Source organism: Mizuhopecten yessoensis, unplaced genomic scaffold (genome assembly GCF_002113885.1).
Source record: "Mizuhopecten yessoensis strain PY_sf001 unplaced genomic scaffold, ASM211388v2 scaffold11143, whole genome shotgun sequence".
Classification (NCBI taxonomy): Eukaryota; Metazoa; Mollusca; class Bivalvia; order Pectinida; family Pectinidae; genus Mizuhopecten; species Mizuhopecten yessoensis.
Genome location: NW_018408901.1, coordinates 1762362 through 1788048, shown reverse-complemented (window position 1 = coordinate 1788048; position 25687 = coordinate 1762362). Strand labels below are relative to the sequence as shown.

Genomic DNA, 25687 nt, shown 5'->3' with positions numbered 1-25687 from the left:
CAGTGAGGCTGTCTACTTTGTCAGGTAACACGCTCGTCCACACATCCACAGATACTCTAGTCAACGCAGAAAGGTCAACTCTCATACTCGATGAAACAAATTCTCATATCTGAAGGGTCAAGTACAGGAGCCCTTAAAGGGTCACACACAATTTCTGGACCCTTTGATTGGAGAATCGTGGGACCAATGTTGAAACAATGTTCCTATATGGAAATCATTGTCACTGACAGGCGGTACTCTAATTTGAGTGATAAAGTGTGGTGTTTTCACTTCTGTATATGGTGCAGTCCAATCTGGTTTATAAACAGTTTTCAAACCAGAAATGTTAATGATTACAAATTGTTTCATTACAGCGCTTGTTCTAGTTTTTGTAATCCGTTTGTTTATTGCTGTCGAGATAAAATCAGAGAACAACTTAATGTTTCAAACATCCTATTTGATGGGAGCTTCACACTGTTTTCAACTTAAAATGCCTCACTAACAGATTCAAACACACCCTGTACGAAATTCAAAGGTTTTTTCAAAACATTTGGAAAAAGGCCAATAAAGGACCATACAATTTATTATAACAAAGACCAAAATGTTCAGGTGTGAACAAGTATCATATTTTTGAATTTTGTTTGAGATAATTTGACATAAATGAGTGGACGTACCTGACAAGCGTCTCTGATTGTACTCGCTCACGTGATTGTACCTAAATTGTTATGTAAGTAACCTTATATTGCTGTATTAACAAGTAAACACAAAATTTTCTCAACAAATATTTCCTAAACCACACCTATATCTGAAGAAGCAATTTCAGAAATATCAATAAGACCTTTATCCCTTCCATTTAAAGCAAACATGTTTACGAAGCAATAAAGAACTGTCTGTTCATTTAAGTTAATTAAGTTACAAAATAAAATAATTTTTTGAGTTCAACCATGACATTACCCCTCCGAGAACGTAATGATAGCTATACAAACTATCACCAGGTTAGGTATTGAACAAAATAATTCTGTCCTACGTTTAAAGCATTAATCTGTTCAGTTCAGTAACCAGTAATATTTACTTGAAATGTTTTATAGTCACTGGCACCACATTTCTGAACTAGCCGATCCAAGCAAAAACTTTTCTTTTCAACAAATTTCATAATCAAAACCCGCATATTTCTCATTGAGAACTTAAATCAAAGTGAAATAAATAAACACATCTAATGTCAAATGAATTCTGTCAGCAGTGCCTTTTTACATTGGTCTTCCCCTTCACTACCCAAACACACTGCATGCTAAATCTCAGGCGGCAGACTAGCATGACGCCGAGAATGATCAGAATGCCAAGGATGAAACACAGGTAAGCTATCCCTGATGGTAAGTGGACAGGTAAAAATGGTATTTATGGATAGGTAACTGGCCAGGTAAAAATGGTAAGTCATCGTCAATGGTGTGTGGATAGGTAACTGGACAGGTAAAAATGGTAAGTCATCGGCAATGGTTTATGGATAGGTAACTGGACAGGCAAAAATGGTAAGTCATCATCAATGGTGTGTGGATAGGTTACTGGACAGGTAAAAATGGTAAGTCATCGTCAATGGTGTGTGGATAGGTAACTGGGCAGGTAAAAATGGTAAGACATCGTCAATGGTGTGTAGATAGGTAACTGGGCAGGTAAAAATGGTAAGTCATTGGCAATGGTGTGTGGATAGGTAACTGGGCAGGTAAAAATGGTAAGTCATCGTCAATGGTGTGTAGATAGGTAACTGGACAGGTAAAAATGGTAAGTCATCGTCAATGGTTTATGGATAGGTAACTGGGCAGGTATAAATGGTAAGTCATTGGCAATGGTGTGAAGATAGGTAACTGGACAGGTAAAAATGGTAAGTCATCGGCAATGGGTTATGGATAGGTAACTGGGCAGTTAATAATAGTGTACTAATACACTATCAGAGTTTACTAGAAAGCCTGACATCAAAATCAACCCTTTACTGAATACATTTACCGGTACTTTAATATATTACTTATTGTACATGTAACAAGATATTAAATGCTGATCTTCAATCTCTATTTGAATTCTACATATAAATATGAAGAAAGTGTCCCAAGTATTTCTTTCACTGTGATGCCCTAAAATGGCAAACAAATCTTACTTAAATATTTTTTTTCACACAAATCTGATAGATGATTTTTTTTTCAAACAATTTCTTTTTACAAATAAGTACAAGTAGCAACCTTTGACATATAATTGCTGTCTGACGTCCATGTCAAACCTTTATGTACTTTTACCAACAATGAAGCCAATATCTTTATTCTTGACAGTTTACCACCGAGCTACCCTGCTGGGAATCAAATGAGATACACAACACTTCATTTGAAAGCCAGTTCATTAGACTGCGTGAATTTGTAAGGTATATAAAGCTGACATAACGATTCCTCAAATGCCTCCATATGGTCCTGCATTTTATTGTAAATATTTCATTTCAATTACAGTGCTGTAAGAGTATATTGGAGTTGACAAAAGTAATTATCAAACAACTTTAGCTTACTGTGATCCTACAATATTCTGTGCACAAAAAAAACACCTGCCCAAGATGTGTCTAATGTAATTATGGAAATATGTTGTGGTCTGGGACTTCGAAACAGCAGGAAAGTTTATTTGAGATATTTCGCAAAGAAAAATAAACAGGATTGACAGCCATATGATGACCATAATTGGCGATTGCCCTAACATACCAAAGTTCATGCGTCACCATGCAGTCATGTCATTTCACAAATTAATTATTTTATGGGCGTGGATGTTCTTACAAAAGTCCATGAGATAGATTGCATAACAAAAAAAAATTTGACAAGTAATTTTTTAACATTTTCAAAATTTCCATCTCTTTAATTGTGACTTCTTTCCATTACAATTAAAATCAAATCAATTCCTCACCAGGAACTATTACTCAGATTAAAATGGCCGAAAGTTATATTTAGAAATTCCTTCTGAAGTTTTATGACGGGTTAAGATGGCTTATTTGGTGTGGAACGACCCGCGGACAATTTGTGTGCCTCCGCAGTTCAAACTGAACTAAATTGATACAATGCGTTCTATAAGGGCCAGCCATTACAAGGTCTCTTTTGAAAAATATGTTTTTGACATATTCATCAACACAAAACACTGTCGTGTTATGTATCACAGGAAAACAGTCTATATAGAAAGGCCACGTTAGAAATCCGATACCCTCAGTCTGAGACAAGTCTAGATCTACACACTTTTGACAAAACTTGATCAGAATTTGAGATAGTGATTTCAAAAGAGGGACAATTATGCCTGGGATTGCGAGTGCCTCTGTATTTAGAAGCCATTGAGGGTTAATATTCCCCGGGTATATAACTACCTTGGCTATAATGTAAGCCCATCTCATATCATTGAAACTCACACAAAGTAAACTAAAGGTAGTTTGCATTGAAGTATTTGTTCGAGACGAAAGTACTTATGTATAGAGATAGAGCTATCACTGTTCTAGATGAACAATTTGCATGCAAACCGCCCATATAATGACAAGTTGTGGATAGCCGGCTTGTGGAACTAATATTCCAGCGAAAATTCATTCCGGTAACTTTTACCCAAAGTAGAATTACTTCTCTGCTCTTGATCAAACATACACATTGTCAACTCAGCGGCTCCATTTCTCACTATTTTAACTGTTTAGATTTTTTTTACTGGGGTCTATTTCCGAGCTACGTTCATCAAATCAAACATGAGCCACTCAAGTTTTAGAAATTCAAATACAGTCTGGTGTGTATCGCGACTTCCTACTCCTCCTCGCCATGTAGAATATTTAGCCGTTGTGGCTTGACCCAGCTTTGCCTCTATATATCCCGCATGTGTACAGAGAATTTCACATTCTGGGACAAAGTCCCTATACTACAATGAGCCACTATTTAATAACTATCACCCGTTTTTAATATCAAATACACACAACTTTCTCCTGATCGAAATAGGGGGATAATGAACACAATTTATTTGCTGCAGAGTTCTTTAGAAAGCGAGCCTATAACACTGTTAACTATTACTGAACCGAAGGCCACATTACATTGGCCCAGTTCTGTAAGCAGACAAGATCCATTTGCATTATTTACAGGTGAACGATAAGTATCACAAGAAGATGTACATATGACATGCAGGCTTTGTCAGATGAGCTTAAATAGTTCTATGGACGGGCATAAAATGGTTTTAAAAACAACAGGTAAACACACCCTCCTTTTATTTTATTTTGCATCATTTCATATTCAACACATTCTAACAAGATGTCTGCGAACACCCACAAAGCTTTATATCAATATGTATATTTACATATAACTTGTACAGAAAAATCTTGAAAACACAGATTTTTTTAATCTTTTTATGTTTCGTATTTATCAAAATTCCACCAAAAAAAACATCTTATACAATATAATACATCAACTTTCCAAATGATACATCATCATCTAACCCATCTATTGACACCTACAAGAAATTAAAGCACCAAAATATTGCTTTCCCAGTAAGATTATTAAACATAGATCTTTCTTTCTCCAGGTTGTTAAATAACCAAGTTTGTTCTGTATTAAAAAATTGCGTACCTGATTGTGTACATTGAGAGCTTGCATGTTAAGTTGGTACCAGGAAAGGCTATATTGTTGATCGGCGAACTTGGGAGGTAAGTAGGTTTAAAATGTGCCATTGTTTGTACTGAAACACGACATACAAAGGAAAACGAAACTTGCTTAACGTTATTTACTACGTTGTAGGAAATTTAAGTCTTCAGAGTATGAACGAATACCTGTTTACTGATCAGGGACGGCGACCTATGATCTTAACGAAACAGCTGTCAGAAAATAATCATACACATATCGTATTTTGTGATAGATGATATTTCACAAATTATTACTTATTTAAACAGTGCAGCAACCTAGAAACTCTATTTCTGACATGGATAACATACAAAATTCCAGGTAACCATTTCAAGGTAATTTCTTTCTTTCGAATTAAACTTTTATACCAATATAAAAACTCTGCCGTAACTGTACAGGTGTTGAAACATTTACCTTGCCAGATTTGTTATTAGGACTTCAACTGTTACAAGATCTTTTGCATGTGTTGTACCAATTAAGGTATTAATTTTGTACGATCTATTTGATATCAAAAGGGACATTATGTGGAGCAACTTGGGGGTCAAAATGATACATTTGTAACATTCTAGTTTGGGTTCTTTGTTCCTTTCGTCCTTGTGAATGATGCATTTATAATTTGCCCCTCATGAAACTGCGAACAATTTCACATTCGTTTGTTTAATTAACTCATTCACCCCAAAAGACACATTTGAACTCTTCCAATTCAAAGGTTGGAATAGTTCATTATGAAATTTCAGAGGTGATTGAGATAATAATATGTCCACTATAAATTGTAACTTTCAATTAAATCATTTTCAATTAATTATCACAGGTTTTAATTTACATTGAAAATTCTAAGATGACAGGTTTAAACAATATTTATGTTCAACAATAAAACATTAAAAATTAAAACAGACTATTAATTTGTATTTATACACCCACATGTTGGTAAATATGGATAAAACATTGTGTATCTACAACTGTATCTACTGGTAACAAAATCACCATACAGTAGACTATATTAGCTGGCCATGACATGTTAAGCATCCTCTGACGCTCATAATAAATAGTCCTTTCAAGAATGTCTAGATAAATTGACTTATTACATTTTTAATATACATTTTTAATGTGTCCTGGTCATTAGCTATGAAATGACAAGCAATAAAAATGCTGCCACTATATACCTGTTAATTAATTTTTGTCCTCAATATTCAAAGTCTTCAAAATTCTAAAACAGAGACCTACTATTAAAATAATGTATATGTCAATTTTAAAATCCCAGCATTTTATCATCACGTTTCAGCAACAAGTTTTAAAATCATACACAGGTAAAAATGAAGTTCCACCATATGACATTAGAAGTGTAGATTGCTTTAAATGTTATGAAGCTGAAAATGATCAATTGAAACAGATAACTGTGTATAATAAATAGGAAAAGTCAATAAACATAAAAACTTCCTTTCCATTAAAAATGATACTATAATAATTGACAGGTGAGGCGGTGTGAAGGTACAAGATGACACATGCATTAGGAAACCAGCCCACCGTGTGGTATGTCACTCATTACTATAACCCTACAAACAACCCCATCAAAGCCGCAGTCGTCATCATGTTTATTCACAGAGATACATATCTCTATACCTAACTATAACCTACTCATCCCCTAACACAGCGCAACATCAAAGGCTGGAACACCCGTAACCGTATACAAACCATGCATGCATGACCGTTGACCTCTACACTACAGCATATATAATATGTGTGCATGGTCCTAATAAAGGTTGGACAATCTGCTGCAGTTTCTTGGTGCAGCATCAGCAACTTAAGCTTTTGTTTACATCTGATCTGAGCATCAAAGCTAATTAATATACAGAGGCCAGTGGCTTCCTGATCCGAGCAATGTCGGATCTACATCCCTATAGGGCAGACATGTTGTAACCCACAGTAACAGGGCAGACATGTTGTAACCCACAGTAACAGGGCAGACATTAAAGCCACCTGGTGTCTTAAAAGATTCCATTTCATGGATCTGAAAACAATCTATAACTGGCTGTATCAGTGTAGGTAATGATTTGTTCAAGATCACTTATATCTTGTAGTTTTATTATTTATAGATCAGTGTTGTATCAACATACACATCGAGGGAGTGGTCTTTACATGCAAGCTATTCAAAAGGTACAACTTTATATAAAAACTTGTATATGCAAGATTTTGTAAAGATATACAGTGATATCTGTCTATAATTTGACATCCTGTGGCAGTACAGAACAGATAGGTCAGATTAAACAGGACGTCTGAATATACAGGTCTCATTTGGCAGTTTTCTTGCCATGAGATTACAACGTTAACAGTTACACTATATTGGATGAAAAGGGATGTCAGAATACTCAAAAGTTGGATCATATATTTTTCATTTTACTTGCAATCGATCATGTGACGATATGTTTAAAAGTTGACCGACGGTTCCAATGTAACCATTATTCCAGTTTGTCTCCGTTAAAATCTACACAATCTTGAAGAGACTGCAGTCTAAGAAAACATAATCAATGCCATACTACCCCACTCTGTATTCTACACGTACCCTCTGTATAAAAGAGTTCATTCAGCATCTTTTCCGCAACCAGACGAGCAAGCCACCATCAAGAAGCAGTATCAATTAGACATAAAACCTGTCTTTTTCATTCGTGACATGGAAAACAAGGTCCATTAATCGAAAAGCTCACGAGAAGCCCAAGTAATTTGGTGAATCATTTTCTCCATGTATGGGTTTGCCATAAAAATGACAATTTAAACCCAGAATCTGATGCTAAAACTCTTTAACAATGCCAAGACTACACAAAACCCAATCTAAGCAGGGTCTTCTAGGATATTGTCCAAACATAATTGTGGTCAGCTCGAATGGAACCTCGGTTCTGGCCTGACCGATCATCACATCAGTCACGGTAAGGCATATATAAATCAAAATGGTGGGGCTAAAAAAGGGTACAGCAATCATCACTGGGTTTGAAAGAACCAGACTTCAGTCTGTAAAGTTCTACATAAACATGAGGAATATATAAATCAGAGCAGTTTTGGAGATGGTCAAGGTCTGCACCAGTGGTCGCTGCCATTCTATCTGTCACAGAGGTCCAGTAAGTGGACAGTCTAAATGGTCAATGGTTATCCTGACTGGTCAATAGCTATCCTGTCAATCATGTCCATGCACCTGATGGTGGTCAAACATTGTGTCCCCCCTGACTAATGCTGGACACATAATGCTTCCTGTCATGTTCGGCTGCATGTTACTTTCCAGGAAACATGACCAACAGTTGAGCAGGCACTTGTCCTGATGGCTGCTTAACCCCCAAGGGCCATCGGTCACCACTGGTCATCCAAGCGGTCACTTGTCTTGAGATAATTGTGTAAAGTGGACAACAGGCACCGACTGTTGTATGGGTATGATTACATTAAACCTGATGAAAACTATCAGAATTCACCTCAGCTGTGAAATTGACCAAACGCCAGAAAATCTGCTGTAAATATAATCAGATTAGACTCAGGACTGAATTATATGGAATCCAAAAAATTCATCCTGCCAATTTCTCTAGACATTTTTTGCTTTTGGTTCTTTTTTTTTAAAGATGTCTTGAATTCTAAATATTTTGGTAATGATGGGTTTTTTTTACCATTGTTTATAAATATAGACCTAAAGCCTGATGTAAGTATGGAAATATTTACTAAACACTCCAAAGTTAACAGCTAATTTACCATACAGTCTGTCAGTAAAATGCTATCTCTAAAAGACACAGAGATGTTTGTATGGAGAATGACCCTGTGCTTACAAATATACACTACTTATAAACAAAACCGTTAAATGAAAATGTTTAAGAAATATTGATTGATATTTCGTGCATAACATTTTTGACATGAAAAACATTTTGAGTGTCACACAGCTTCTTTATCATTCATTGACATATTGTTACTTGACAATTAAACTGAATAAACTGAAAAATTGTGCCATTAAAGTAGTTTGTCTATGACATCAAAAGGGAGCACTAAAAAATTCTTTGAAATTTTACATTCATGTGTCACAGATGATAAATTCTATTTAACAAATTTCTACAGACCAGAAAGATATTACGATCATCGTGCATGATCAGATTCTGCAGAGACTGGGGCATAAATTTGCTTACCAAACCGCTTTTTTATTACGCATACATCTCAAAGCATTTCAATTTTCTTTCAACAGAATACCAAAACTGAGTTAAGATAGCAATGCTTTTCAGATAAAAAAATTAATAAAAAAGTCATGCTGACATACAACCCTGTTGCCATGGTACCCCTCACTGATGATATTGGGAAAGGATTCTCGAGGTCTTCCACTTTGCGAGATACACAAGCCATGAACGGTAATAAAATGCAATGGATGGGAAACTTCTGAAATTCGTCTAATTCAAACTGAAATAATTGATACTAAACGTCATGCAACATCAGCTTGGCACCACCGAACCTCGTCTGATTTGTTGCACACTTCAAAAAAGGAGGTACAAATCTGAGGAGGGGTTCAGGACGCTTTGTGTAGTGGGAAGTCGTAATGATAGGAACCTTGTCTGACATATAACGTGTGATTTCTCAAGACATAATTTGGCTCCCTTTCTTGCCTCCGCCGTCTTCTGAAACTCTTACAAAGCTACGCTGGTAATTCCAGAAGCATCATTCTCAGACCCCCAAACTATAAAGACAACATGAAAGGAAATTCTATCTCTGTCGTTTTTTTCCTCTATGTTCCCCAACGTTTCTTCCTCTGCCCTTGGGTGACAAAGGATCACAAGGGACCAGCCTTTTTATGTCCGCCTACCCTCATGTTTTTCGACAAATTTCCAGCATCAATGCCGGTAGTAAATTAGTGACCAAGGATTCTATACATCAATAAGCTTCCCCAGGCAACACTTCGGGCCAACACTACAAACACCAATCTGACTCGGATGGTTTATTGCAAAAGCCAAGGACTCTGATGGGCACATATTCAAGCGGATATAAAACCTCTCGGTTCCGACATTAAACCAGTAGTTTTAGGGCCATTATGAGATTTTTCAAAATGATATAAACATAACAAATTACATCAGACTTATAACCCCACAAACTCTAATAACTTGGCAAGCTTAAAAATACATCCAGATCATAGAGTTAGGTATGGAGACTATTCATTTATACAACATTTTACTCAAGTCTTCAAGACATGAATCCAATTTTCTCAAGGTTTATGGACGAAATTTGAATCACCTTTGAACGATATGAATGATCTACACATAAACATTTTACACTGTATGTACTTGTGTTCTAGTCATCGTAATTTTGTAATTTTATTCTACATTTGAATATTGACATCAAGAACAGATATTTTCATATGATTATGATTCTCTCAAATACCACATGTCTATTGTACTATCCTACAAATTCAAATACTCTCCTGAAGTTGATTGAATTGAAACACCTTATCTTTTACAGAAATATATCCTAAACCAATTTACCTGCCACAAACTTTTAAACATTTAATACAAATATCTCATTTTTGTGGTAATTTTACATTTATGTGATTGTGGGCTATAAATAAATGAGATTAGAAATGAAATCTCATTATTAGGTACCAGACATCATCCCTATATAAATTCCCACATATACCCAGGTGTGATAGAGGAGATCGTTAGGACCAGCATACAGTATGTTTGTGTAGTGGTATAACTTCACCATTTGGATAAAACCGTCCAATCAGGAGTTCATTACCCTCCACTTTTATCTCCTAAAGTGCATCATATGTTTCAGCAGTGGCCATTAGTCAATTAGCAAGTAGACCGACCAATGACAGGATAGAGACAGCTCATAGCACTGATGGACTTATTAACCTAATCAATTAAAGGTGGTAAGCTTCTGTGGATATTAACACCAGGTCAAAGGTCACCTGCTGGTACAGGGGGATAAAATCAGGATTTAGATGCTGAGAAAAGTCCCTTAATGGGATGAATTTCACACATACATTGGACAGACATTGTATTAAAATCTCAGTACAGTAATATATACCTAATGGTGCCTTACAAGTCTGGACAGGAATAATTGACTGAGCTGACACAGTGGTGGGGTTGACTACACACCGAGTGTTATTTAAATGACTATACTGCGAGGAGTATAACCAGGAGTATTGTGTGTACAGATGTACACATTGTGTTTTCATAGTCAGAAAATATGTCTGAAATAATGGCTGTTACACTAATCAGCGTTACATCTGTCACACATAGCTAAGTTTGGGTACATAGACTCCTGTACAGTAATTACTCTGGTAAAAATGTATGTTTATGTGTATTATACCTCACACTCACACACTGTACAGACAGTCCAATTAGTATGCAAACAGTTTAGTTTTCTAGTAAATAAATAAAAATAAAATATTTCTCATGAAAATGCCAAAATACTAAATATCACTGTATTATACTAAACATACAGTACACAAAGTCCAATTATAATTCACATTGATTTGTTTTAAATTTGAACATTATTTTCTCATTTATAATCTGAATAAATAACTAAATGAATTAAACTTCATTTACTTGAAAATTACAAATTTAAATCTTCATTTAGATAAGAGCTCAATCTATTTTTGAATTTGAACATTCAGATAGGATGCTGATTGGCAATATGGTATGGAGATTACTTGAACATTACTAGCTTTTCCCTGCCACCCAGGGGACCTACAAGAAGATTATAATGGTCAGCTGAGGCACTGCATGCTTTAGTGGTCAGCTGCTGAGAATAATTACATTCAGCTGGTCAAGGGAATTTGGCCGTAATGATAATGTGCTTGGTCAGATAATTTGTCTTACCAAACACCTCACATGTGAAAACATATGATGTATGGCTAAAAACTGACCATGGGTCATCAATCCTGCCACTGAAGCACTTATAGGAAATATGTACCTTGGCAATGCCTGTCACCTGTACCAGTCTATTCTCTCTAATTGTATTGGACTTTAGTGGTAACACCCACAAAGATGATAGGGTATATTTCTAATATCTGAATATTTCATTTCTTTTGTAAAATCAGAATCTGAAAGACTGAGTTTTAAGAAAAATTGAAGGATTTGAAGTGATTCCTCCTGAGAAACATCTTTTTTTTATTTTTTATTTCCAGCATCAAAAGCTCCTATGGCAGCAAAAAGGATGTTGCTGGTGTTTTTGCTGCCCCCGCNCTCCTGATATTAGAGAAGTAATTAATGATAATGATACTTACATACACTTTCTACCTAAATATATTCTGTACATTTCATTTGAACATACAGAAATGTTCAGGAAGCTCTCATTCACCCATGAAGACACATTTGCACTCTTCCAATTCAAAGGTTGGAAAAGTTCATTATAAAATTTCAGGGGTAAGTGAGTTAGTCAATACATACTTTTTAAAGAAAATATTTAGGCATCTTATTTCATAAGAGCAAGGAGATATTAATGTACATAAGAAAAAAGGAAGTTCTGGAAGATTTATTAATACATCTCAAATTGTTGCAAAATATATATAATCAGCAACCCAACTTTCACAACTTTCTTTTTTAGGTCAAGCTATGTATAAAACAGAACATCACAGCTAACCATTAGATAGGGTAGTCGAGCCACACAAACTGCCGTATCATGCCACAGTGGCGAAGTGTGCATCTGGGAATTGCAAAAAGCCACATAAAGTCACATATCTTGGACGCAAACCATCACGAGAGATCGTAAATGTTCGCCGTACGCCTGTGCCTAACAAACAACTGTGCATGAGATCCTCCGTACCAGAAATACCTGCTAAATAGTCGTGATCGGTGATTTGACAGCAGAGATGCAGAACGCGTAATATTAGAAAGTGCAAAGAATCCCACCCTTATAACAATGTAAACAATCTGACTTTCTCTTTACCAAGTCTGACAGGTGTTCTCGGCTACGAAGCCCTACCTGTCTATAATCGTCTTAGTATGATTGCTACCTAGCGGCTGTGTATGCATAACTAGTGTCATCGCCGCAAACAAAGGGCTTATTTCATTTCCCAGTAATACAAAGCAAACAAAAACAACCTGTTACCAGCTGATGTGTCTTGTATCTTATCACTAGAGATAATGCTTAGACAGGTAGCTTTACCTTGCATGTAAATTATTTCAAAATCATTGTGCATGCACTGCTAGCAGTATATTCCGTAAAATTAAACAAATAGTTTAATGTTTCACTAAAAGTACACAGACTACAGCAATAAACGTATCCAAACATCAAGGCTTTTGTTGTTTCCCTGATCTGCATAACTGTTTTATTACATGTGGCGACTGGAAAACTTGTTTTGACGAATGTAAAAAAATATATTTGAAAAAGCCATTCATCATTTTTTTGTTTTCACACGGCTCATTTACCTGATGTATAGAAACTAGACACCGATCTGTCCTAACATATTCATATATATGGAATTAGGATTTTTTTGTTTGTGCAGAAACATACTTTCCATTTACACTCGCGGAGGATGATGTAGAGTTTCACCACATGACAAACTATCATTAGGTAACTACTGATGTTCTGCTCCAAGTCTAATAGCTTATAACGAAATTTCCGCACAATTTCCACAGAAAAGTTAAAATCTGCATACAACCCCCATCCATCATTATAGATGGATGGAACACATCTGCCTTTTTTCTACTCTTTCCATACCCCTGCAGGGAAAATCAATCCCAATTTGAGCGAAAGAATTTCCCTGGAGACTAAAAGAGAGGTCAGAGAAAAGAGGTTGGGTCAACATTGCCACTTAGGGATTATAGAATGTTATGATATTTGCCAAGTTAGGCCTATGGATAAGGGGTTTAAGTGTAAAGAATCGTTTATCCAGCAGCCAGAGGCTTCTCTGGAACTCTACACATATAGGGTTTCTCAATCATAAGATCAAAACACAAAGAAAATGTGACGTCCAGCAGTGAAATGGACCGAGTCTATTGTTTTGGATTCACTGTTCATTTTACCATGGATACAATCAATAATTCTCAAAAATCTGGTTTCTGATCATGAAAATTCAGTTGATTTTAACATAAAACAATTTTAAACAAATTCATGAGGACTAAGAATTTGTATTTTAAACATAATTTGATTTTAATAAACATTTAAAAAATATTTTGTACCATGAAAAATGGCACTGTTAAAACATTTAAAAAATATTTTGTAAAATAAAACTTTTTGAAATCTGAAAGTTGAGACACAGCATTTACTTTGTTTGGCCTAAGATAGAAAATTTCCAGCAAAGAAGAAATTCAAATGTGTGAATAATGGAGAATGAACAACACTTTAAGTCTAATATCATTGGGACCATATAGAAACAGATTTCTCATCCGCCTCCTACAGTAGTAATGAATGTAAGGCGGCAGATTTTACAGAATGGATGTCTTTCTTCAACAATACACTTTTGCAAATTCTTGGACATAAAACCGTTTCAAAGCTATGTTTATAATCTTAGAATTGATTCTTTCCTGCTGAGCTGGACAAAATGCAAAAAGGGGGTTGTAAAAACCAAAGATTTTATTGGATATATGTCGGTCCATGGAATTTCTTGGCCTCCAATTCATCAATGGTCACGTTTTATGTCCAGTAAATTGATTGTTTCCTGCTGGGCTGACCATAAACACAGGTTGTCCAAGCAAAGCAAACTGACCATTAATAACTAAATGCCTGACTGATCAAATACTGCACACACCGGAATTCAATATATACCATATATGACTTTCCTTTTTTACACTTTTGAGTGTCAAATAGTCATAAAGGGAAAAGTCATAACTATGGGGATTATAATTAAGACCTTGCAAAACCTGCCACATGCTTGTCTATTTCTAGCCAGGCTACAATGCCCAATGCCCACATCTTTTATTTTCGTGGTTTTCATCTGCAATTTTTATGTCGTCATAAAACGACCATTAAATCCCTCTTCGTCCAGTGGCCACAATCAGTGGCGGTCAGGTATTCATCAGTGCTTCAGAGGCCATTCATCGACCTTCAAACCACCACAAAAGAGAGTCACCTGGACCGTCCTTACAACTCATTGGTTACCACGACAACTGGTTTCAAAATACAAAAAAATCTCAAGATGTTACAAGTCTATTTGTCAAATGTGGACATAAATTTGTGACTTGGATGTCAAACCCTTCAGAACTACCAGGACCCATAGTAAAATGAATGTTGCATGTTAAAAATATGGAATTTTCTACACTGGTAATGTATATGAATTTTCTTTAGCTGCAACCAGGCAAATAAAACATAATTTTAAACCAAAGCCAGAGGAATTGATAAATTAGGGAAAAGACCCTACATTGAAAGTTTTGATCAAATTTCAGAAAACCTTAATAAACATATATTCAATTGCATTTTCACATTGTTGGGAGCTACAACGGTGACGATTTAGTTGGATTTCGTAATTTCGTAAGGACATAATCAAACCCATACCCAGACTGGTACATGTATCTACATAACCATTGTTCAAAATTTTCATAGTTCGTAAATCTTCTTGAAATTTACATAATTTTCTCATCTTCATGCGGTTTTGGTCACCCTATTACATACAGACGCTATATATCTGAATGCGAATTCATGAGATGATTTTGAGAAAAATGTGATGATGTACATAAGCCTGGATTCCACTGTGACTCCATTAACAGTGATAATTGTAGGTATGGACCATATATTTTACCTTATAAACTGGACTATCAATAACTACCGGTATACAGATTTTTTCAATGTAAATTTTGAAATAAAGAAAACACTAATTACATACTGTGATATACCTTGGTACAGTGCAAATACTATATTCTTAAACCAGCATTGGAAAAGCAAACATGTTATCTGCCCCTAAAATTTCACATACCGTAATATTCTAAAGATACAAACAAGAAAATTTTATAATGAACATATTCCGTCAAGCAATTACTTTCATTTTAAAACAACTGCTTTGCATGCCGGAACGAATTACAGTTGTTTCTTCTGGGAACCATCAATAAAATTGTGAACATAATCATTGGTTCTGAAAATAGCTTTGTCTGAAGCCCGATCTCCTGTGGCTTCGAGATCCCTACAATATTTATCTCCATTGTTGTTTAAGTCTGATCTAATGAGGCAACAACATGCAAGGTGCTTCTCTAATTTCTGGTTCATCTCGTAACTATGTCATCGCTGCCAGCGAGTTGGCAAGTCTGCTCAAAATGACCCATTTGTTTAAATAAATAAATCACTCTAAATTAGTATAAAATGAACAGGAAGAATTTAGGTTCAAGTGGCATTCCAGTTAAGGTGACCTCAGGGAAGATTTTTAAAGCCAATGAATTGTAAACAAATTGATACAGATTTTTTTTTAAAGTTAGCTTTTCTTTTGTTTTCAATTCATTATATATATAAAAAAATAAGAACAATGATGAAAAAGATTTTGATGTCCTGAGAATTTCTTTGTCTCCTTTATCTATAATCTATCAAATTCTGTTAAGTTTCAAAAACACAGATAATGGAGAAATATACAAATAAAATAAAACTTTTGACTTGATAACCTAAGGATATACAGGTGTAAAAACATCTGACCCTTTCACCTTACAACGAGATAGTACATGGTGTATACCTGTATACACTAGAAATCACAACATATTCATAGGCCAGGCATCTGGTTTAGGTACAGTGCCTTGTGGGCAAACGATAAAATCTTTATGATTGTCCTGCTCGGAATATAACAAAAATTACCTGACACAATATACATATGGCCGAAACCTAACCCTGAATTCGCATGACAAGTCGGGTGATTCATATTCAAAGCATTGACATCAATGGCCGTTTGGAAACACAGAATAATTTATAATATATTTGGACAAATTCATTATTAATACATTACTCCAAAACCCTTTCCAGTTCAAAAAGCCATTAAAATTTGTCCTCCGGGAAATTTCACTGACAAGTTATTTCAAGCTCTGATGATCGATGCAGGGTGTTTATTTTGATCTACAGAATATATTTTATGTAGTTATTTTATAGTATGTGTACACATCATGTAATTTTCTTAATAAACCCTACATTTGATTAAGGAATTTTATGTGTTTTGTTTTTGTACAAATTGAAGCTGATATACTTCAGTTTATTTCCCATTGAGTGCTCCACTATTTTCGGTAGTCTATTGTGAATCCGATACATTTCTGATGACATGTAAAATAATTTATTACGAAAGGTATTTTTTCCGGGACAAATTCCTGGACTACTTGAAACCCTTATTTGATTACTACAGCTGGGGTATACCAAAACAATTTACAATTAGCTCTGTTATCGAAACTGATATCTCATATTTTTACATCAATGTCGCCTTCCGTATATTCAACATGGCTTCCCAAGGAAACGGTATCACAAAGGTTATATGGTTGATGTTCAGTCAGTGATACAACTCAACCTGCGTGACATTGTAAGTGTAGGCTTGGCCATCCACGTTCCTCCTGTCTGTACTCAAGAATGTCCACATCAAACAATGCGTCATAAAAGTACATGATTATTTAGTAAATTTAGCGTAAGGCTGCCATTGTTGCTCATTCCTGTGTACTTATTTACCCTGGAAAGTTTGACATAATCCCCGCTCAAACATGTTACCTCTCATTATGTAACAAGCAATTACGCCAAAGCAAACTTCTTATAGGAGAACAACACATGGGATTTAGTTGCCAAACAACACGATTTAGTCTTTCTAAATATTTTCTTTATTTTACAAATTAATCCCCCCACATTCACTCATACACGAATTAAGCTCTAAGGGAATATGTCTTTGATTCAGTCTTCCTTTACCTTCTGTAGGAAATAAAACCTGATAATATCATTGTTTCCCTTGAAAAATAAACCAACAGGAATCTTTGACAGAAGAAGTCAAGAAAAAAAGTTCGCCCTGACAAACTTGATCAACTGCCAAGAAGATGTTTGGGGAGATAATGACCATACTGGCCCATGTCCAGTACAGAAACCATTGTCCAGTGCCTCAGACCTCCTGGTCAATCTTAACATTGTAATCTTTCATAAAAACATCAATTGAGGATGTCTTTTAACACAAAAGTTAAGAAACTGCCTGTGGGTAAGTGTTATGCACTTTGAATGAAACATAAAGAGCTGCTTATGTAGATGTTTGTCTCTCTTGTCAGGCCCAGAATAGGCATACAAACTTGTGTCAACAGGGCCATTGAAGTAGGGTTTTGGTTGGTGAGCAAACATCCCAGAAAAATGCCAAACTGGACCTGCAGGTCATTTAAACGGAGCAAACATTTCCACAAGAACCAGTTATGAACCAAGTTTAGGACTGCTTTTAAAACCAGGCAACCCTTTCAGTATTAGAATTATTCAGCTTCAATTATTAGAAGTGAAATTTACGTCCATTTTCTTAAAAATCTGTCAATCCTTGAAGTGTTATTAAATACACCACGTTTTGTACATGTACAGTTCTAGACATGGAAGAACAAAAATATCCCTTGATTCAACAAAACCTTTTGAGACCGATTCGAGTTGTACAAATCCATACAAAACTTAGCTCTAAATGGAGTTCCCCCATTGTCGCCAATCCTACCGCACGGTACATTACACAGTCCCACTTGGGTATAGTCTTTCACCCTTCAGGTACGACCAGGAGTTGACACCAGTGCAAAATTGTCTCGTCAATGTAAAACAATATACCGGATTATATAAATCTAACAAAGTCTAGAAATTCTCTTTAATGTAATTCACTCATGCAACGGTCGCATTAAGATACCCGGGTAGGTGGATTTCCTATCTAAACGATCGAGTCATTCAACATTTTTTTTTGTTCACAAAACATCACCACTTCTATACCTATGTTATGTATATTTATTATGAAGAGTAACACATGTACAAGTGTGTATATATATTGTTTTTCCATAATTATATAGATATAAGTTACCGTAACTATGTAATTTTGATATGCTTGAAGTTTTAAAATTTACTAATTTCTTTAACAACTTTGCTATCATATAATTATAATATCAATTCAAAAGTGCATTTGACCGCGATGTAATCATATTTATGCGCCAATACCCAGAAGAGATACTTATGATTTTAGATAATTCGTAGCCCTATATATATATAAGCAATATGTACTCTACATGGCCAGGCAGTGTATATATATATCTCAAAAAGAAATTGTGATTACGTTTGACTATGTACATGCATAAGGATAATATTATCAACTTATATGATATGTTAAACTGTCGAGATTTTTTTATTACTTTATGATACGTAAATTTGTGTATCTCGGTGTAAAGATATGACTTTATCAGTAGTACGAGGTGAAATAAAATTTTACCTGTCCCACTTACGAGGTGAAATAAAATTTTACCTGTCCCACTTACGAGGTGAATTAATGCGGTGCAGTGTGTCTCAATAAATAGTTCATAAGGACTGTCCGAACTCTTTATACAGGTATCATAAATGACCACCTATGACCTAAAGTCTACTAAGTTTCTGTCACCTTCGTTGAATTATCAGCAATTTTATTTGTCCAAATAAGGCACCCCTAGGTCATAAACTAATCCACAAGGGTTCCAGTGATCAATAATTTGTTGATCGGCCTTATCACCTGTTCAATGGATACCTGGATAGGCCAGCTATGTACCTGGGCAGATCGACCCCAGGGGCTTTCACAGCTGAACACAGAAATTATTTATCATTTTATCCCAGGGTATAAACAAAAGAATTCAAATAATGATCTGGTTTTGTCCAACGGAAGCTCCAAAGAGTAGACAGGTATACATATATATATTTACATGTATAGGACGCGGATGTAACAAACATATCTGTATATTAATCTTGATATATAGTAATACATAGACATGTATCCTGGTGTTTTATCACGAATTATTTGTTTGTCCTTGGTTGACAATTCTGACCCTTGCACGCAGAACCAACTCGACATCAACATTTCCTTTGTGTAATTTTTATTGAAAATCAAAAAAAAATTGAAATATGCAGTATGACCATGTCATTGCATATAATACATATGTAATTTTCTATTTGATGTGAATTTATTATGACAAAATATCAAAGTTAAAGTCTGCATGAGCAACCAGTGATAAATCGCTTCGACAAGCAAGACTTGATGAGCTGCCAGCCATGGTATTAAATTAAAGTTAAAAATTACAATTGTCACTTTTTCAGGGCAATTTTGCAAAATAGTCTACATATTTCAAAATCTTACATCTTGCGATTAAATATGATAAAGGAATGATCATGCCTTAAAGTCATGTTTTCTTCTGCGTAGCACTTATTTTTATAAACAATTAAGTTTTCTTGGGTTTTGAAAATATTAAGAAGTTCAGAGATAGATGTGACTACACTTTGTATTGTAGAAAGCTGTTACTTTTCTGTTGATAACGTACTACGATATAGAAATCACTTTATGCAAACTTAAATTACTCATTATTTTAAAAATATCCTTTTGACTGATACACTATATTTGCTTACAATTGCAATAATTACAACTTAAGGAATTCCAATCTGAAAGTCTGTTTTGAAATAATTTAACTCCAATTTTTATATTACCGCTAATACCATAACTTTTAAAGTATTCCCTGGGGAAATTTATGACAAATTTTTTAACTTGACATTGTTTAATCCTCTTTAGCCGTGTCCATTGTTATGATAGGGTTTATTGGCATGTGTCGATGTGTACCTGCAGGTTCAGGTGAGACGCCTGCTGATCCCAGCCTACCCCTATCACTGAATAACCAACTGTGAAATGTATATCCCCTGTAGATCATTTTCAAAACATTGATTTTACCTCGATTTAAATCCAGGTGAATTTAGGCAACACACATTTTTCATTTTCTTATCAAAGTTTTGTGGCAGATCAGATCTGCCAGATTGGTCATATTTGCCTCTTTAGGAAAACATCTAAATATTTTGTATTCGTGGCGGAAGTTTTAAAATATATGACACATACATTTGTACACAATATTTTTTCACATCAATAGCCTGGTAGTCTATAAGCTAATGAATACCAAAGATGTAAGAAAATATACATTATTTTTTTGATATGTTCGCTTTGACCTCATTTGAAGTATTTCCAACGCTTTAGTTATTAAAATGGTGACATGCATAATGCCAATTGGGAAAGATTATAAGAAACATTTCAGAATTTAAAATCAGATTAAAAGACATTCACTTTTAAACTCCTGTAAAGTAGCTTGGGATCTAATCACCTATTTTCCCTGTTCACAGTCCAACATTCAGAACTTTGTGTACAATATGTATTACAATATGGAACAAAATAATTGTGGCTTAAATCCAACTTTATTTCGTGTTGAATGGCCAAACATTAGGAAAACCTCTTGTTACTGTAATTTTTAAAAAATAATTTCAGCTTTTGAATATTGCATCCTGCAGACAATCCTTGCGTTATTTATAAAGACAGTTCATATGAAGTCAATACATGTATAACATGCTTGTCCTAAAATTACAAAATATGAACAATGAATTTTGTCCAAACAATTCAAATTCCTTTTAAAAAGCTCTCTTCCGGCTTCTTTAGAAACTTAAGAAACAAAACTGTGATGACTTATTTTTTGTCAAACAGAAATTTTTGAATCATTTGCTTTGTTGTCATTTAAGTGTTCTTCGACGCTTGAATGATTTCAAATTGGATTGGGGCCATTGGTGAATTCTTGGGAAAAAGTTGTCAAATAAACACTCCCTACATGTGATTCTTTGTCCGGTAATCAATCAAAACCTCTTAGAAGTTGGAAAACTGTATAACAACTCAATTTATACCCAAAATCTTTTGAAAATGATATTATTCCGACTAGAAAATAATATTATTCCGACTAGAAAATAATATTATTCCGATTAGTAAGTAATGCAGTCAGGTTTTGTTGGCACACAATGTGTGATGTTTTAGGTCGAGACAATTTACTTCATAATGAAGACAAGATTTGTAAAGAGGCTTTTGAAAGTATAGCCAAGAAGACTAAATTAGGCATAAACCTTTTCCACTCCGATCTTGTGCGGAGACATTTTATGTGGCAATGTTTCTACTTGTTGGTTGCCACACAAAGGCAGCCATTTGTGGAGGGTGTAATTTATGAACGACATTTAATGTCGCAATACAATTTATATACACTACAAACAGCTTTTCAGCCATCTTGTATTGAATCGGGCCAACATTTTATAAAGTTTGGAACAGCAGGATATTAACTGTACAGGCAATGTAACTCCCTATTTTACGTTCACTGAATGAATTTAAAGAAACATTACGCGTTTTCTTTTGATGTTGCATTACATTCAAATTGTAACCATTCTTGAAGTGCTGCTGAAATGATACATACTTTTTAGGTAATAAATTCTACGAACAATATTTTCTGAATTCTTGAAGCTGAAATAGAAATTGGTGCCATTTACTTACCGTGAGAATACAGCTTCCAACTTGAACGTTTTCTGGTACTATTTGTTGATAGTAGGTGTGCGCGAACTGTGGCTGCATGTCATTTACGTCGAGGACAGTAATTTTGACAGTTGCACTTCCTGTTCGTGGCGGTGATCCTGAATCTGTTGCAGTAATAATAATCCACGGATTTGGGTTCTCTTCGCAGTCGATAGTATCCCGAGCTCGAACAATCACAATTCCTAACGAGGGGTCGATTTCGAACCAGTTTGAATTGTTGAGATGAGACTTAATTCCGTATGTAAGTTGACTGTTAACACCGATATCTTGGTCAGAGGCTTGAACCTGTATGACTGAAGAGCCCTCTTGGGCCTGTTCCAGCACTGAAGCTTCATAAATACTTTGCGTAAATTGTGGGGCATGGTCATTTATATCGTCAATCCAAAGTGTAAAGAATTTTGTAGCTTGAAGTGGTGGCGATCCACCATCTACTGCAAGAATGGTTATATTGAAATTCGGATAACTTTCTCTGTCAAGTCCGGCTTTGACATAAAGGATGAAGGTTACATTGTTGCTGGTTTCCAATCCAAAATAAGGATCTGCACCTTGTAGGGTAACAGTGATATTAGAGTAATATACGTTGGGGTTGTCCGGATCACTGACAGAAATTCTTGCGACAGGTGTACCTACATTGGTGTTTTCGGGAATATGCCCTGCTGTGGTTTCATTTGAGAGAAACAACAGATTGACATTTGCAGGTTGTTCATTAATATCAATTACAATAATTTCGACCGATGTTGTATCTCTCAAAGGTTCCGAAGCATTATCAGAGGCTATAACAGAAAGTTGGAAGGCTGGGGTTTTCTCGTAGTCCAAAGGTTTGTTAACACGAATAACACCGGTTGTTGGTTCAACATTAAAATGCCTTTCAGGATCTTTCTGATAGTCCATAGTATATGTTATCCTTGCGTTTTCCATGGAATCCTGGTCAGTTGCTGAAACCTTCAGGACACTTTTGCCAACAGGTTGATCTTCTCTTACCTGCGCACTATAACGACTCAAATCAAATTTTGGTGGGTTGTCGTTTGCGTCTAAAATTGGAATTTGTATCATAACACTTCCTGTTTTCTGACCTCCGTCAACGACACTAATAACTAGTGCATAATTTGAAATGTTCTCAAAATCCAGGAGCTTTTTTATAACAAGATCCAGGTATAAAAACGGTTTTGATAATTTTCCTTTTAATTCAAAATTTCCATTTTCATTGCCAGAAGTTATTGCGTATGAAACAATGCCGTTATCACCTGTGTCGTCGTCAATAGCGCTTCCTATGTGGATTGAAGAACCAGTATTTGCGCTTTCGGAAAGTTCGATTCTACTGCTGACATTGAATCTGGGTTTGTTGTCATTTATATCCCGTACCTGTACATCAGCTTGGATTAGTTTATCGTTCAGCACGGACATGACAATGAAGTTGTATTCAGATTTAGTTTCTCTATCCAAAACTGAGGCTGTTGTTATAATTCCATTCGTAAGATCAATTTTCAAACCAGAACTATCTCCATTAGGCATTAATGTATAGGGCGGCCCAAAGGTGGCATCAAGCCCCTCGCCTAAAGTCCCGACATAAGAATTATTAGGTTTCTCTTCATCAATCATAAAGCTTTGTGTTGTTTCACTATCCTGAGCACCACAAAATAAGGGTAGTAGCAGAATGGAGAAAACTTTAAACAACCCCATCTTCTTCGATACTGCCATTCTTGTTGAAATAGTTATAGATATTTACTATAATTGAACATCAATTAATTTAGAAGTCATAATTAAGAACATGTACATACCAATACTTTTTTAAATACACAATATTGGCAACTTTCTTAATGTTGAAATTATTTGGCAGGAGCAATTTTAAAGCTTTATGGATAAAAATTACTTTTGATTGCTGAAAATTAAATATTTTCTCTCCTTATAATCCAATTTGTGGTAGTTCAATTCTTGTCTAATTGTATGTCAGGTGCCCGTTTTCAGACGGTTCACGTGCCTCAATGTTGTTATTATTCAATATACAACTCATTTCAAACACAACACGAAGTTATTGTAAGTAACTTCATTCTAGTTCTCACCATTTATGACGAGGTAACACCAAACACAACGCTAAGTTCACCCATGTCTCACAACTGCTAACAGCTCCTTTGGCCTGACTCGTATACAAACACACCTGAGCAGTTTGTGTATCGTACACAACCGCACGAGAGATTATCAAGCGGTGTACATTTTTTCACCGTTCTTGTTTGTAAAAAGTCATTTTCACAACGGAAATTGTACAAATCCTCTTCTACACTTTGAAAGTAATCCACACACTACATTTTCCTTGGTGTTTCAAGTCATGTCTTCATAGTAAACACAAGAAGCCGTCCGACTTCATACAAGCCTACCGTTCTACACACAGGCAGTCGCCAAGTTAGCTCAATCAACTATGATGGGAACCGACAGTGCGCATGTCTCGTTTCCGACATAAAATAGCTACCTGGATGGTATTTTCTTAAACATCAATTCCGGTTGTAATATTAAAACATAACATATCACTAATTTATCGTATAATTAACGGTTGAGAAAGTGAAAAATCAGTTTTGTGCTTAACTGTATTAAAAAGAAAAGGAACGGAAACGAGACAAAAAGGGTAGTGTGTAGTAGTCACGTGACATGTGTATACAGGTGAAAAATTAACATGTGTCAAAATGATTTTCGTTTACAAAAGCACTACCGTCCATAACGCTATTCCACCTGAAATTCGTTTTCGATAACTTGACAACAAGCTACACTTAAACTATACATTTTCACGATAACGTGCGTTTTTTGTTGACTGTTTTTTTTTACGATAGATCACAATAACCCATATTCTTAGCACATATAGTGGAATAGTACAATGATCTAAATGTCTAATATTGTAAATAAAAGGTATTTTAACTTCTAAAATTATAGCTCAATCTATTGAATTATACATGCATGGAGTAGACTATATGAGGTGTTGTCATGATGTGATCAGACATTTATAATCAATAAGGCGTGATTTATTGCCTTTAAGTTTAAAGCGCACGATTTAAATAATTTTAACATTCATTAAATAATATTTTTCATTTAAAATCCAATTGATTGTTTATATATGAGAAGCTACGAGAGATATCTATCTTTCTTTGCCTAAAGAGATAAAATGACGTCATATGACTATAATGACATATAAGTAAATATATAGAAGTAATTTGTAACTTTTATGAATTAGAGATGTGTATTTTATATAATGAGTGTGTGTTAATTACCGACAAGAGGAAACCGAGAACAATTAAGGTACGAGATCCTTTATTTATTTTTATGACATTGAGACTTATCCTGATGGGTAGGGAGTATTCGTATGACATTGAGACTTATCCTGATGGGTAGGGCGTATTTTTATGACATTGAGACTTATCCTGATGGGTAGGGCGTATTTTTATGACATTGAGACTTATCCTGATGGGTAGGGAATATTTGTATGACATTGAGACTTATCCTCACGGGTAGGGAGTATTTGTATGACATTGAGACTTCTCCTGACGGGTAGGGAGTATTTGTATGACATTCAGACTTATCCTGATGGGTAGGGAGTATTTGTATGACATCG

The 25687-nt window shown here is 35.2% G+C and overlaps 1 protein-coding gene across 1 annotated transcript in view; it reads right to left on the bottom strand.

The window, feature by feature from the left end:
- LOC110466738 (protein dachsous-like) overlaps positions 1 to 24489 on the bottom strand; it is an 88544-nt gene extending 64055 nt beyond the window's left edge. Inside the window, exon 1 of the mRNA XM_021523458.1 lies at positions 22054 to 24489. Within this exon, the coding sequence (XP_021379133.1) occupies positions 22054 to 23790 (1737 nt within the window). The 5' untranslated portion in view covers positions 23791 to 24489. The remainder of the gene's footprint in view (positions 1 to 22053) is intronic.
- Between the last annotated feature and the right edge of the window lie 1198 nt (positions 24490 to 25687).